Below are 16761 nucleotides of genomic sequence, written 5' to 3'. Positions count from 1 at the left end.
TTTCAGTTATTATTCATTTGTTTAACTATCTCGATGAAATGAATAAATCTTCTAGACGGTTTTCAATGCGGGTGCCTGATTAACGAATTCCCATACATTTCTCCATGTTGACATCTCATTAGTCATCATGACGGGAAACATGGCTGCCGAGGGTTTGAGGGTCGAACATCAGCAAGACACGATCGAAGCTCTGAGTCGCGAAGCTGAGACCCTCAAAGCGAAATTAGACGAGGAAAAGAGGAAACTGAACGATGTAGATCGTAGGTGTTTGAATTAAAGGCTTCGTTTTGAATTCAATCTGTAAAAAATCGTGATTTAATCTCTTATATTTGCTCGACATCAACCCGGAAGTGAAATGAATTCAGTGTATGCACAAGCCTAGCTGACATGACATTTCTTCTGTCATCCTTAGTATCTGAGTATGTTGTGTAGTCCTTTTGGTTTGGTGATGTGTGATATACGACAAAGTGGGTTAGACTGCAGTTTTAAGTCACCTTTTGTTTTCTACAATGGAATATTATGTTACATTGATTGGACACCTCTAAAAACTGCAGTTTTGCCTTATGTCATTCGGATAATACTGAAATGGTAATTTTACCTCGATGATACAGCAGGACTCTTTTTTTATAATAAAATAGTAATAAATTTATTTCCACAATAAAATTACAACATGTCATAAAGAGCAGCAGGACTCTTAACTTGCTTGTCACTCCATTATCATAATGAATCAATAGCGTCGCCGTGATCACTTAGTTACTCGAGCCGTTGTCCGTTGGAGAAGATGCTGCTGAAAATCTTTTCATCTATTTTCTATCTATTTTCAGTTACGTGCGTTGCTCAAAAGTTGGACAGCTTAAGCAACTTCAATATCAAGCAACGAAGAGCACTGAAAGGTCATCAGGGCAAGGTGCTGTGTATGGACTGGTGTCAGGACAAACGACATGTTGTCAGTTCCTCTCAGGTAAACCTTCATCAGAATATCTCAGGTTGACCATTCGAGTAATCAAAATTTCTGTTTAAATTTTTTTTACCTGGAATAATTGGAGGGTAGCAACTAACCTGGAAAACTTTAGAAATTTTACAAATATTCAACAAAAAAAAACCTAGAAAACTCTGGGATTCAGTTATGTCATTGACGACGCATTTCTTTATCCATATGTAGATAATGAGTGAAAGTGGACTGTGAACTGTTTTCATAACATTTTTTGTTATTTATTAGGATGGGAAAATGATCGTTTGGGATGCATTTACAACCAATAAAGTGAGTGTGATAAAGTGACGTTTGCCTTAATGTCGATGAATGGTCTCGCGCGTTATCGCAGTAAATTTCATTACTCGTATTCTATGGAAATGTTAATCTCTATTATTAGGAACATGCAGTGACTATACCAACAACATGGGTGATGGCATGTGCGTATGGACCATCGGGATCTGTAGTTGCCTGCGGGTTAGTATGAATCGCACGAACAATGCATTTTCATTATCAGTACACTTAACATTTGAAATAACTGGCATTTGAAAGTCAAATGCCCTACTAAATATTTCTTTATAAGTATATTATTCCTAATCTATCGCTTGATGTACACATATTCATTGAGCCCATCGGAAAGATGTTAATCTTTAGTAGCGCGATGCATGTATGTAATTATGGAGAGAATGGTGTTGAACTTCCATGAAATGGCTGATTTAAACGTCTTATTTTCGGCAATAGTGCAACTAAAATCAGTTATTTTTTTGTGAAGTCAAAATTGAAAATAACGAAGTGTTCTATCGATAGTGAGTTGATCAATATTTCAGCAGTCCAACTATCCCCGACCCATTATCTATCGTTAATACAGTTACCTGACCGTTAGTGTAGCGTAGTTTATGTAGTAACCACGGTAACTGATATATGTATTGATTTATTGAGTAGTGTTGATTGATATTCTGTGATATGATTGATACTTATCTGACTTCATCGGGATATTGTATAATCTTATCCAGACAGAATAGAAGTGATCAATTTCTAGTATTATCGTCCGGAGGAAGCCAGTTACCTATGACGCACATTTTACATATATCATTACTAAATGCTTGTTAGATATCTGAGAATGATACGTTTCAAATCCATATATATTAAACTGCCTTAGTTGTCGAATGAACACTATAATCCGTGTATACTGTAGATAAATGAAGAAATCCCACACTTCGAATTTAAAATTATACGATCAAATTTGTTATAATGGAACCACAACGTTTCGACTGTTGACTAACAGCCATCATCAGGTGGAATGACCAGAAAAACAAGTAACCAAGCATATAAACTCACAGGATCTACAATAGAAGCAGTGTGTCAAAACTAAAGATAAACAGACCAAGCAATAAAAAGTCTTTTGAGGTTTCATTATAATAAATTTGAATAATTTTAAATTCGAAGTTTGGGATTTCTTCATTTATTAAACTGCCTTGTTTTCAATCGGTTTAACATATACACGAATTCCATTTCTTTTTTCTTCCTGGTTTTTAGGGGCTTGGATAATAAATGCACGTTATATCCGCTTAGCTTAGACGAAGACCCTGCCCTGAAAAAGAAGACGGTAGCCTCTCATACTAGTTATTTATCGTGCTGCACATTCACTCATTCGGATCAACAGGTTCGTGGGTTGCATCGCGTTTGAACAATCGAAACGTCTTTTGTGACGTGAATATTTGATTCGAACGATGATGTTTATTTATTTAGATACTTACCGGTAGCGGCGACGGTACGTGCGCGCTTTGGGATGTGGAGAGTTCGACGATGATTCAGAGTTTCCACGGTCATATGGGTGATGTGATGAGTATTCACCTGTCACCGGCTGAAACTGGTCATTCATTTGTTTCTGGGGTACGTTATGAAATGATTGTGATGAAAATGCAGATGCTTCCTTGAAATTGAAGATTTTCTCTATTTCCTTGAAAACTCCTCAAAAGCCAGGAATAACTTATCTGTAGGAACCTTCTTGCATACAAAAAGTTTGTTAATTCATGGTTAATTTGAATGATGTTCAGTTATCCATAAGATTATTTGCCAAGAAGACATTGGTGTCAATAGTGGTAGATATTGTTGTTTATGAATGATCAAATGTATTATTGTAGGGTTGTGATCGTTCAGCTAATATTTGGGATATGAGAACCGGTCAATGCGTTCAACAGTTCGAAGGTCATGAATCGGATATCAACAGTGTAAGATATTACCCGAGTGGAGACGCTTTCGCTTCTGGATCCGATGATTCAACTGTAAGTGTCTATAAAGTCATTGCTTCATTGTGCACCTAGTAAACATGATTTCTTACAAATTCTAACATGTTGCCTGTCGCCGTGTTTCTTCCGAATTGTTGCTAGGAGTTATCGTGTAGTTGGCAATAGAGCTATAATTACATAGTCAGCCTTTGTATGAAATTGACCACAGATTATTGAGAATGAAGAAAGCAGAGTTTGTTCACATTGTCAGAAACTGTGTCATTCCAGTTGTCTGAGTGCAAATATCTAAAAGTGAATAGGAAAGATTAACTCGTATTTGGTTATGATGGCAGAACTGGAAATACGAGATATCTCGGTAGTCAGCAGGGAATGTCGGGTTAATGTTGGTTTCAATTTGTTTTCAGTGTCGTTTATTTGATCTTCGAGCCGATCGTGAAGTGTCACATTACAAAAAAGAGAGTATCATATTCGCGTGTAATTCTGTAGATTTCTCCGTTAGTGGTGAGTGTATTTACATACAACATTTGAACTACGTACACGGGTCAGTTGCGGGTTTAGGGGTCGGTCCCAGGGGCTCAGTACTCTACCTTCCCATTGAGGTGACCCTTTCATCAAGACAGAGATCATAAAAGCCTGTAAATTTAGCACTTCGGAAATTGCAATCTTTTGGATGTATTAAAAATGTCTAAAACCCGAGGGTGGAACTGATAGAGGCCTTTGACCCTGGCTTTCAAATTTTCCCTAGCTCCCGATGAATATGAGAAGTTTCATCAAGGCCGTCCCCGCGAGCGAAATTTAACACCAGGATTCTGGTTATTTTAAGGTCGTCTTCTATTTGCTGGTTATGATGATCATACAGTGAACGTATGGGATGTATTGAAAGGCAATCGTATAGCTATACTCTACGGCCATGATAACAGAGTGAGTTGTTTAGCTGTTTCACCTGACGGTACTGCTCTATGCACGGGAAGCTGGGATTATACCTTACGGGTAAGTTGCGTCTATGTCGAATTTATTCGAAGAAAGAAGTACGTATGATCGTTGCTTTGTAAACGAATTTCTCGTGGTGCCAATTAACTTTTGCAAAATTATTTCATATCAGTAACGAGAGAAATCCCACTATAAATACAGACAAAAAAAAAAGAATTCTATGGAAAATGATATATATTTCGAGCAACGTACTATTAGCTATCATCAGGCGTTGTGACAACAAAATGAAATAACAGAATATTTTTACAAGAATCAGACAGAACAAAGAAGTTTGAATGATTAAGATAGTAATTTAGAGAAATTAAAAATATTAGATCTATTTCAAATTGCTTGATATGTAACTCAGTGAAATATTAGCGTCTACATTATCAATGATTGATGTTAAGTCGACTGTAAAGAGGTTTTCATTTATTTCATTTTCATGTTGCAGGTTTGGGCATAAAATCTTCCAGGGACTAGTCATATCTAGTGTATTGTCTGACCAACGATATATCATATATAAAACTACTACCAGGCTGTTTATAGCCGATTGCACAAACATTCGTCATCTTATACGTGGCACTGCGGTATATTTAATGTATGCGTGTTACTCGAGAGATTGGCTTCATCCGTATTTCAACATCGAAAGACGAAAAACGAAACATGTAACCCGACGTGGAAGACGTCGCGGTTGTAGGCTGCGGAATGAAGCAATTTGACGATGAAGTCTGTCGCCATGAATCATCAGATCACGGTAGAAGATGAATATGGGTATTTTGTACAAGAATCTTTACTTGAATATTCGGAAGAATCTCGATGTAGACATGTGCTAGGGTATTGTTTGATTGATTTGTGTACGGGGCATTATCTTAAACAAGAAAAAAGCCCAGTCTTTGGTGAAACTGTGGTTGATTATACATTCATTTTAAAGGGCTGCTTCTTAGTAAATCATCGTCATTACTACTGACTCGTATGCTCTTGTACTTTTAAGACAATCTATGTAGATACTACTGCGTTACCGGGTTATGTGAAGAGATACGTCGTGTAAGGTATTCAAATTCGACATTTTTACTTCCACGTCTGTGTCACTATCGTCATCGTTGATTTATTGCTTTCGAAGAAATGTGCATTTACTTCGAAAACTAATTACGTGTAAACGTATGAAATGAGGCGGTGTTCGGCCACGGAGATTTTACTAGCACACATTCTGTCTTCGTTCCATTTAACAGCAGTGAGAATAGGAATGCATTTGTATCAAAAATCCAGCATTGAACTTGAATTCGCCTATGGACTAAAAAAAAGAAAAGATTTAATTCATCATTTTATTTGGATTAAATGAAGAAGGTGGCCATTGTCTTTTATGACGATATATATACCTTTTGATTGGATGGATATATATATATATATATATATATATATATATATATATATATATATATATATATATATATATATATGTATATATGTATATATGTATATATGTATATATGTATATATATATATATATATATATGTATGTATGAATTATACGTATGTACCATATTCATCATTGTTAAACATTTTTTATATCTCGTCTCAAACTACGCTCCTGTCTTAATCAATGATTTTAGATCTCATTCAATCCATTCTCGTATCGTGTTGGCGTCGAATGTTCAAATTTCTCTCGTTGTCTGGTGGGATGATTTTTTTTGCGATGTCTTATCAATGTAGATCCTTTTTAGTTTTGTTACCGATTTGAATTCTTTTCGTGTTGAATTTGAATATGATATTGTGGTGGAATGATTGAGTCGTGCATGGAAAGGTTTTTTTTTTCGTTGGCTTAAGATATTCCGGTAAGTTTTGGCAACTCATTTGGAACTGTATGTTTTCAAAGATGAACGGATATAGTAATTCGTATAATGCTTTTAAAAGATTCTGATTTGTAATGTGTTGGGAAGTCTTCTCGAAGAAAAGGCCAAAAATTTGTGACGTCTTTTTTCCTGTGTACACGTATGTCCTTTTACTTTTTATCGTACAATACATAATTCTTTATGAGGAAGTTTAAAGTTCAATTAATGAAATTTTTTTCTGGGTTGAAATTATTGAATGTGTCAAATTATTACCATGTTCATTCCTCCGTCGTAACTCAATATTAGATTGAACTGAGTTAAACGAAAAATACATGGATTGTTGAAATGTGAATGATAATACATAACTTCGTTGAATAATCTCATCAATTAACCGCATTGTTTGATACAAATTCAGGCTTATTTCAATATCTGAATAAGCAATCGCGTCACATATTTCCGTTTCGAGGTCGCTATTGCGTGGCACGTTGTCATTTCAACAAAACATCAAAATATGAAATAAAAGAAGCGATTATGGCTTAACTCGGGGCAAAATTACTTAGTTGTAATTTTCAAGGAAAGAATGTAATATCGGTATTTCTCGAAGAAAGTTTTATCGTATTTAAGATGATTATATTGTTATCCTAGTCAAACATACTCCTTAGAAACTTATCTGTGTGTGTGTGTGTAAATCCTTATGCTCGTTTTGTAGAACGTGTTCAACTTTTAATTAACAGTTGTGATTATTAGAGTCTAGTCACTGTTTCTATCTCGATTCAACTGCTTTTATTTTGCATTTACTTACAATCTGTGAGAGAGTTCTGTTAATACGTACGTTTAGTACTTTTTAAACCTGTCATCGCGTTCGTATTCAGAATGAAATAGCAATACAAATACATGTATGACGTTTTTGAAATCGGTAGCTCTTGAAAAAGTGAAAAATGCTTTGTATCGTGACACGCGCACAACTGAAATTCATCTTTAAAAATCTAATTGCGATGTTTTGTACATGTTTGTCGGAATTTAGGCTTACTTGGTAAAATTATCAGCTCGCATAGATTTTTCTCTGATATTCTGTTCCCGTTCTTCCAAGCAACAGAAACATTTTCATAAATGTTACGATGAAAATTTTGTTACGATGTAACAAAATACCGTTTTTTCGGTAGAATGTAATGTGATGCGATAGTCATTTGTCAAGATATTTTCTGTCACTAAACTACTTACTAGTCAAATGGAGCGTGCAGAGTTGATAGAATTCAATGAAACTTACGCAAATTATGTGCATACCCCATTACCTCATCATTTCTTACCACTATCCACTGCCCTTGATATCTGGTTTTAAGTAGAGTCTATTGTTATTTCTATAATCTGTGTACTTCGTCGGTTCGTATGTTATTGTGGATTTTTGTTAATTTATAAACATTTTTTTATACTATAGATATTTTAAGCCACAGGTTACTTATTGTTTAAAGAAGGTTTTTGCTTATGAAATAACGTGTTGAATATTGTTTTCTCTCGATTGTTTCGAGATAATGTGTAATGTGATTGTTTACGGCGTTGTTTACGGATACGGCGGCGTCAGTGTCATTGTTTTATGTTTCTATGATTAGTTGAAAACGCTGTTGTTGGTTTAATCGTGGAGAATGAACCGGAGAAATTCGAGTGATTTGCATATCATGTCTCACTAATCTAGATCATGAACGAAATTCATACAAAAAGGAGAAGATATCACGAATAAATCAGTTGTAGATCACGATATCCGCGATAAAACGATGAGTAAAATTCCACAATAAATGAATTGATCTTAAAAGTTTATAGTCGCTATCTTCTTGTCTAAAATGACTTGCCAAATATGCCCTTATTTGGACTGTCATCGTAGACTGAAGAAGGGTGGTAGCAACCACCCGAAATATTTCTTAATTTTCAAATAGACTTTTTAGATAAATTCATTTATTGTGGAATTTTCCTCAGATATCACGAATGTTCGGGTAACATATTTACCTGGCTGAATTTCCGATGTCCAATTTAATCTCTAAACGATGAATTGTTGTTAAGATTGGTTCCTATCTCTCAGGTGTTGCCGGGGAAGAAAGAACGTTTATGTTTTTTTTTTTGGTCGGGTTTTTCAATCGATTGTTTTACTCTTGATATCTACGTATGTAAATTACCTACTATTACGTCATATGAATATATTATCGCATCATAATGATACACACTACATCGTGTAGTATTTCAAATATTAGACTATAGTGTATTATATATATAATTATGACACCTTGTTATTTATATAAAGACAAATAAAATAATAACATGTATACTGTTGCATTCTTAAACGTGTTTTAAGTTTTCGTGTTTAATTGTGGGTGGTTACAGGAGTGGATCCAGGCCGTATTCCCCAATGCGGTCTAAATCTCGCGTGCCCTACGATATTTTCCGATCAGGTTTTTGACGTTGAAATTCACCACCTTAGTCTTTAAACAGACTAAACTTAAGCTGTGAAATAGTCCTAGAATTAAAGTATTTTCCACAGCCCTCCACATTGGCTTCACACCTGAACGTTATTTCACAAAGGGGCCCATAATACTGCGTAGCATAAAACGCTGCATCTATGTGCTGGGAATCTCTTCCGAATATGTAAATCGAAAGGACTAACGATTGAAAGAAAGTAATTGGAATTTATTGATCATTAAATCGCAATCTGCTCCAAAATCTGTTTTTTAACATTTACAAATATAGCCGAATCAAACAATATTGGCGATCTTTTAATTGAAAAAAGTACCTGTTGACATTTTGACCATTAATCTAAGAACAAGAGTTGAAAGTTTACGTGCAGTTTATATAAACAGCTAATGAATGAAATGGGTTTTTTTATGGATCAAGCCCTTTCTTTTGTGGGTGCCGGGTAACAGGAAAGTAAACTATTGAATTTCAATCGTTATATTATCTGGAATATTATTGAAAGTACGTAGTGCTATAGATCTCCGCCCGGGACAACAGGTGAATAGAAGAATGCCGTATTTGTTTGAAAGAATGCGTTCTAACCACATCGGCAAACGGTAGAACGCCAACCAAATATTGTCTCTAATGAAGTATGCACAATTAATACCCCGGGTGACACAAGCAAAACCAGTACAACTTTCTTCGATTCCGGTATACAAGCTAAAATCTATTCACAATATATATAACTTGAGTTTTGGTGTATTGGTCTATTTGCGGTTTGTCTTCTAAGGCGCGTTGTCTCGGGAGTTTATTTTCAGAAACTCATCGGTGACGCATATATCTGGAAAATGGTTTAATTTAGATTTTGATACGAAATAATTGCGAATTTTCTATTTCGAAATAAGTCATTCTTGTGTTTATATGCATATGCTTGTATATAAACGCCTTCGTTAACAGAGACAACGGAAAGCGTAAAAACATACAACTCGCAGGTACGTACCATATCATTAGCAACCATAAAGAACGTGTATTTACTTTTATATTTTGACAGAATTATGCGGATATTTTCACATACATACCATACCAATACGTGATATTTCCTAAATGAGTTGGTACGAAATCAAACATGAAGTCAAGTCTCTAATCGATACATCGAAAAGAAAAACATCAAAGATTCTATATAAGATATCGAAAATACATAAAGTTTATGTACTTTTGAAAATATCTGTATAAAATTACGTATACCATACCATAGAATATCAGTATGTATACTTAATGTTTCTGGATGGATTTTTACTGAGGGGGCACGCTAAATTTGCATTAATCATCATCGGAAATACACCTTTCAACGACACGACAGGAGAGCACATCCAATATATTAACACGTATTCGCTTTTCCTTTCACGCAGATTAATTCCATTAACGGGAAGTGTGGTCGTCTCGACGCAACGATGAGTCGCAGTCCCGTGTACAATGTTTTCCTGACTGAAGGCAGCAGAGAGCCGAGCATGTCCGTAGACAGCGGATTCGCTGATGAAACTGACTATACGAAAGCTTTGAACAACCTACGAAAGATAATCAGCGACATAGAAGCGGATATCTATCGGTTGAAAACCCATTTCTACATGGTAGGGGAGGAAAGCATGTTGACAACGGTGTGGGTTGAAACGGATAAGTCGCCATACTCAGCGATCGGCAGTGACGACACTAACGATCAACCGGTTTATAAAGAACGCGAATATCTCAAAACTGTAAGTGACCAATTCATTAAATGCTCCGACATCTTGCTCGTGAATTCGGTGGAACCTGAACTGATAAACAGCGAGTCTAAAATCCTTACAATGTTGAACAACTTACGAATGTGTCAAGGCGACCCAAAACCGGACCAGAAGTCGTTAGCGTTTATTACCGAATTTTGGGAGAATTTGAAAAACTCGCTGGACGAGGCGAACTCGTTGAAAAACAAGTTTAAAACGAGAGTTTTCCGGCGACTAAAACGCGGGTGTCTCAGCGGTAGTCTGGACGAAAGTTCGGTCGAATTATCGGAAAAATACAGAGAGGAAACATTCAAATTCATGGGGGATTTAAGTACGGAGATCATGGAAGTGCAGATTCTGATTAAAAGTTTCAATCACGGGATAAAAGCGAATTTATTCAGGCAGAACGATGTTAAACTCGACGGGCTGATGAACGGTTGCGAATGGGACTGTTTCCCAGTAGTGCGGATTTTCCCCGAAGTCGTCTCCAAGTTGGAATGTATGTGCGCTATATCACGTGATTGGGTGAACAGGGATCAGACGTACGTCAACGAGATTAATTTGCATATCGCCGAAGTGCGCTCCCTTAGTCTCAAAAAAGCGGAAAATCTTCGCCATCAAAGGAGCACGAAGATTAAAACTGCCGACGCGCTGAAAACCGCCCAGGCGTCTTGCGAAGCGAACAAAAATAAACTGCGCAAAATGGAGACAGATCTGGTGGTCTTGGAACAACAACTGCTGATATTTCAGAGAGAAAAACACAACAAATCCGTAGAACTACAACAGAAAGAAAGCATGGCCGATTTCTTGAAAATCAGCATTTCACAACTTAAACGGAATTATTCGCTTCAATCGAAACGTTCGAAGATATTAAATCAGCTTCGCTACTTGGACAACCAACTGACGGACGTCGGTAAACAATTCTCGAACGCCGAGAAGAATTACAACACGAAAGAGTCGGAAAGACAACGGCTATTGGAAATAAGTGCAGAAAGTGAAAATTCGTACGCGCAGTTGAAGGCAGAACTCGACGGTCTTACGAGCGATGTGAATAGTTTAGAAACCGAATTCAGCGAACTTCACGGCACGCTTGAAAAACTAGAAGCTGTTCACAATGTGAAAACTAGTCCGGAGATAGTTGAGGATTTTTACGAAGAGAAATCACCGGTTCAGTTGGCGCAGTCTCTTCAGAATGCGATCATCAACAAACGGAGAATGTCTCTACCCGGGAAAGCGGTCAAGTCAAGAGCAGCCAGTCGACGTAATTCCCATAAACACAATATATTGGAATCAATCAACACCAGTATTGAACAACATCGGTCTACCTCAGAAGAGCCGGAGTTACCGTCCGAATCTGTCTCGCAAATCGTCGATGAACCGCAATCTCCAAAAATAAAACCTAAACCTAAACTGTCTCGTCAACAACACGCACGATTCATGGGTTCCAGAAAGAGCATACCGACCGCAAACAGTATCGCCAGGGCTAAAACCCCCGTCAGGTTTAAATGGGTGTGATTGTTAAATGCACATTTTGAGCAGCTGTTCGAAGTTTTGAATACTGTTGAATATCACTTGTAATTTCATCATGATAGGTCTCAAAAATAAAAGATTAGTTTAACGCATATGTATGATTTTTATCTCTTTAATGTTACGCGTCACTTCGATTGTCATCGGCGAAATGAACGACTTTCACGTGTGTTTTTGTGGTGTTTGGTAGAAGTAAGCACGGATTCAATACGACTTCTTCACGCCCGTGATCTACGCGCTGTTCATTATCAATTTCAACGGTAACTGTTGTTTTGGTCAGGCGCCGGTTACTCGGCGCGGTTGAACGATGGACGATATTTTCTGAAAATGTCAACGTACGCGCAGTGGCCGCCGCTTCTTGATGAACGACGTCGTTACTCTCAGTGATGGCAGGATCAGCGGGTGTAATTCCGCGACCGCACGAATTTTGAACACGCTGACTCGTCGTGGTAACACATCGCGGTGTAACCGTAGCCGTCCGCGACCGTCGCACGCGAAACACTTTGCGTAACGCGTGTCGGAACTGTCTGTCGTTCGCGACAGAGTAGATGATCGGGTTTACAGCGCTCGATGCTAAAATAAGCAACAACGACGCCGTCACATACGGCTCTAATTCCTTAGTAACTTCGACACTTTCGTGTATGATAAGATGAAGATGAACGCTCACGTATGGAAGCCAGCAAACAAGATAAACAATTACCAAAATCACCAAACGTAATATAGCTTTAGTTTGATTCGTTTCTGTCATTCTAGCGTTCATTTCACAAGGGTAGGTAGCGCACAAATTAGAACTGGCTTCCTGTTGGATAAGCACGTTCAGGGGCCCGATATCAAATAGTCCGGCACTGCGTAATGGTCCATCGATGCAAGACCGAGCCAGTGCGCCATCAAGCGTTAATGATGAACTACCGCGTTCACGATGAATGCGTAACTGGAGATTGATGTCAGTTATTCGTCGGGCGTGCAGACGGGCAACACGTATCACTCGCATATAACAATACACTATAATCACCACCGGCCCCATGAAACAAACAAGGACCATAAACAACCCGTAACTACCGGTCCATTCCATTAAACACGCGAATTGATTCCTTTTGTAAGAAACGTGGCCCCAGTTGAAAATTGGCGGTAAACTGCAGGCCACCGCGTGGCACCAAGCCCACGATAGTTTTTTCATCGCGTAAGGTATTTGTTTCTTAGACGTGTATTCAAGACAATGAATAATAGCTTGGTACCTGTCGACGGCTATGGCTACCACGGTCAGAGCTGAACATACCGGTAACGAATTCAACAGAAACGCCTGTGCAACGCAAAACGCCTAGAATACAAAGAATACAAACATTTCATTAGAGTTTTATTTACGTATCGATGATGACGATTTAATGATCCTATAAGCGTTGTACGTGTATGTGTGAAGGATTTAGCACCATGCTGAACGCGCAGTTTCAAAGTAATCTTTGAGTTGACAACGCCCGCATCAACAGGAACATTGACAATGGCTCGAAATTAATCTAGTACATCATGTATATATACATAACAGCTCCAGTTAAATATGTCTTCGTATCTTAAGCCCATTCTACGAGCAATCATCTCAAATAATTGCTCGTAGGCCCATTTGAGTCGAAAAATGTAGAAAAATATTGAATTTTTAAAGTTCATAAATCTATATATCAAATATGTTTATACGTACATGGCCACACAGTGAAACGCAGGAAAACATTCAAGAAAATGATTGCTATTTTCTTACCCGGTCCATCTCTTTGATATTATTTACAATATTCCACAATATACACGGTATCACAAACGCGCCGAGCAACAAGTCGCAGACGGCTAGATTAATCACAAATATCGACGTGATTTTCTTCATCATTATTTTCGATTTGGTAATGACAACGATTACGATGATATTCCCGACGATGGCTACAGCGCTAATTCCGAAAATCGCCACCGCCATCCCAACTCCAGCTTTATCTAACATGCTGAATATTTCCATTTTCGAACAAATGAACGAATAATCCGCGATTGTGAGTTTGAAAAATGCTTATATAGCGTGTATTCGTTGTATATTTCTCAAAACGTATTCGTACTGCGTTTCATGCTTTCGGTTCTTTTCGTCTGGTTGAGATGTCGTTTGTGACGCGTTTGTCACGATGATACACAACAATGTCGTGAGCATCCTGTTTAATTTGTTATCTGTGCGACTGCTGCTGCTGCTGCTGAGTTGCAGAGGGCAGTTCTCGTCGTGAGATTAATCATAGACACATATCACATATGTACAAGTAAACCAAAGGGCACGAAATCATGTTACGCTAATTGACAACGCCTTGTTCAGATACGAACTTATACTTACCAATTGTATCACCACTTATGATAACCAATTGAGAAAGCTTTCTTCAATAAATGTCTCCATAAATATATATGTATATATAATAATATATATTCTTTTTCATTTTCTCGATAATTGCTTCCTTGGCATGATTCATAGCAGTGAGAATTGAAAATTATTTTTTGCCTCATCTGTCTGAGATTTACAGAGGATATCTTATGAATAATTTAGACCATTTCAAGTTAAAATCAAACTGCCAAAGGGCGTGATATCCAGAACCGAATGAGGAGCGGCTACTGAGTTATGGAGGTACGTAGATCTTCAGCTAAGATAATAGAGACTGGTTGAATGATAGTTGATGTATATAGATGCACCTGAAGGTTATAAGTTGTTAAATCTGCAAGTGAACTCGTGTAGCGATGTTACAGGTGAAGTTTACGGTAAGCTAGGTCTCCGATTATCCAGTAAATATAGAAAACAGCGGTTGTATCACAGCTAGCGAGCGGAGAGGGGAATAGGATCTTTTCTCGGATAAACAGTATTATCAGCTGTAAAGAAGTAAACTGCTCATGAAGGCGCGTTGCCGATTCACATCTTGAAAATCACGGCCTACAAATACATCGGAGCATTAGAAATCAAACAATATTTGATATAGAGCTTAGTTTAGTAGACAGAAAGGTCTTGAGGAGAATATATTGAGCCTCTAAGTCAAGAACTTCAGGAAACAAAGATTTCTACATCGAAGGACCATCCCCGCGCAGATGGATAACGAACCGCCGTTTGTGCCAACTTAGATTTTGTGAAAACATTGGATGGCAGCGACATAAACCCGGTGATATAAAGGTAAATTTAATTTTTTTCAAATGATCACTTTTTCGAAATCGGTTTGTAATTTGAGTAGTTCTAAACGTTCAAAAATTACCAAATTTCCCAAAAACCCAATAATAACGACATAAACCAAAATAGATTTGTAGCGTTTCTTTTATAATCATCGCCAATTGCTTTTATCTGTTTAGCGTATGCATTAGAATAGTAGAATGACCGATAGAATTCACGAGTATTTTTAGAATAGTCTGAAAAGCCATAAATCATTTACTGGAAGATCTAAACCCGTAAGCATTAATCTCCCTTTACAGCAATTTAAGTCAACTGCAGTTATCAGAAAAATTGTCTAAAAGCGACGTAGGCTATTCGACTTCCGGAGAGACATGCAAAACACTTTAAGGTTTTCACGTGCATTCAAATAAAAAATACATGTATATATAAATATAAACAAGAGGGCTTTTTTGACGCGTGTCTGAGATTCGGTAGCTATTTATTTCTCTTTTCCGGGAATGAATCCGCAATAATGCTCATATATAAAACGTCTGATATTTAGATTCAGCAACTCCGCGTGGAATAAGAACATGTTGTAACCATCATCGAGCGCGAATCATAGTTACAGCTATTCTGGCACGCTTTAAACGAGATCCCAATCTTGTTATAACGGATTCCGCGAACGAAGTTTTTCTATAAGTTATAGCAAGCTGAACTAACAAGCCTTCAACCATCATCTGACAACGAACGGTTTCAATATGTTATACGGATCAGTGGCTAGCACGAGACCACCTTCCTGTTGGATAAATTTGTTAAATAATTGAACAGTTTTGGAGAAAAAAGTGTATTTCGATCAAATAAGCAATTGACCAATTGGCAAATTATATAAATAATTTCCACACTCTAGAAATAGAATTTAGCTAGTTCTTCTTTCACCTGTCATTTTTACCTTAACGAAGGGGATAATTTAGTGGCACAAGCAGAGGCGCCTGGATTGAATAAACCGACGTAAGAAACTGCTGTAGAAATTGTTGTATTTAGCCTTCTTAACGAGACTGTAAATATTTTAAGCATCCTGCTGAATAAGTGTATAGACGACTTTGGTTCAACAAGCGAAAAAAAAATCAACTCAAGCGTGGTGTACACTATATTATAACTCGTTGTTAACCTGCTTCAGTCCCTCAGGTCGAATGATGAGAGCAATCGAAAAGAATCGTTTGAAAATTTATAGCGTGTAAATTTCTTTTTATTTTTTGCTCGAGTAGTCGTGAGCGATGGCTAACCGTTCTCCGAACAGATCTCCGACCAGAGGAAACCGACTACTTCAACGCCGAAACAGTTCATCACCTCTGAAATATTGCGGAAAATCTGGTGGTAAATCTAGCGTTCACGAGGGTCTCAGCGAGGTAACTACCAGCGCGCCCCCTGCGTACGAATCGGTAGTGCCCCCTACTGACAGGTTTGCGTACGTCGACGTGTGGCCGCGCTGTTACAATAAATCGGAAGAAGTTTAACAGGCCCCGTTCGATTCGTTTGAGTAAGTAGTATAACAACGATATTGTATTTTCAGGCGATTCATTTTCAAAAATTAAATCACTCGCTTTTTAATCTATATCTATACCATGACGTAATGAATTATTTCAGCGAAGTTGTCAAAAGAGCGAATAGTTGGATTTCATCGCATCCGAATGTAACAATGAGAAGCTGCGAAACCGTCGAGAAGAAAGTGTCGCACATTCACCACGTTTTACAACGAACGAATGCATTTTTCGCAACGGAGATTCTCCAGCCGCTTACGTCAAAGGCCTGAGGTTTGTTTCGAATTATGTAGCGAAAAAATTATCTCGTTAATAATTTGTCGTGATGATGCTATGAAATTGAA

At 37.6% G+C, this 16761-nt stretch overlaps 2 protein-coding genes across 2 annotated transcripts; both read left to right on the top strand.

The window, feature by feature from the left end:
- The first annotated feature begins 134 nt into the window (after positions 1 to 134).
- On the top strand, positions 135 to 5573 carry LOC141905464 (guanine nucleotide-binding protein subunit beta-5-like). Its single transcript, XM_074794331.1, has 10 exons — positions 135 to 260; positions 825 to 961; positions 1220 to 1261; positions 1371 to 1447; positions 2507 to 2633; positions 2720 to 2863; positions 3115 to 3255; positions 3624 to 3720; positions 4043 to 4209; positions 4640 to 5573. Exons 1-10 carry the CDS (start codon positions 140 to 142, stop codon positions 4649 to 4651), a joined length of 1065 nt encoding a protein of 354 aa, XP_074650432.1. The 5' UTR covers positions 135 to 139; the 3' UTR covers positions 4652 to 5573.
- A 3984-nt stretch (positions 5574 to 9557) lies between these two features.
- Positions 9558 to 11796, top strand: LOC141905961 (uncharacterized). The gene is made up of 2 exons (XM_074795091.1): positions 9558 to 9565; positions 9863 to 11796. Exon 2 carries the CDS (start codon positions 9905 to 9907, stop codon positions 11723 to 11725), a length of 1821 nt encoding a protein of 606 aa, XP_074651192.1. The 5' UTR covers positions 9558 to 9565; positions 9863 to 9904; the 3' UTR covers positions 11726 to 11796.
- Positions 11797 to 16761: the final 4965 nt, after the last annotated feature.

The sequence above is a fragment of the Tubulanus polymorphus genome, chromosome 5, assembly GCF_964204645.1.
Source record: "Tubulanus polymorphus chromosome 5, tnTubPoly1.2, whole genome shotgun sequence".
NCBI classification, from domain to species: domain Eukaryota; kingdom Metazoa; phylum Nemertea; class Palaeonemertea; order Tubulaniformes; family Tubulanidae; genus Tubulanus; species Tubulanus polymorphus.
Note: the sequence above shows the minus strand (reverse complement) of the source record. Positions and strands in the feature narration are given on the sequence as shown.

Coding starts and splice junctions, on each gene's coding strand:
- LOC141905464 (XM_074794331.1), top strand. CDS start 140: ATGGCTGCCGAGGGTTTGAGGGTCGAACATCAGCAAGACACGATCGAA. Junction 1,262..1,370: donor ATGCATTTACAACCAATAAA/GTGAGTGTGATA, acceptor CTCTATTATTAG/GAACATGCAGTGACTATACC. Junction 3,721..4,042: donor TGTAGATTTCTCCGTTAGTG/GTGAGTGTATTT, acceptor GGTTATTTTAAG/GTCGTCTTCTATTTGCTGGT.
- LOC141905961 (XM_074795091.1), top strand. CDS start 9,905: ATGAGTCGCAGTCCCGTGTACAATGTTTTCCTGACTGAAGGCAGCAGA.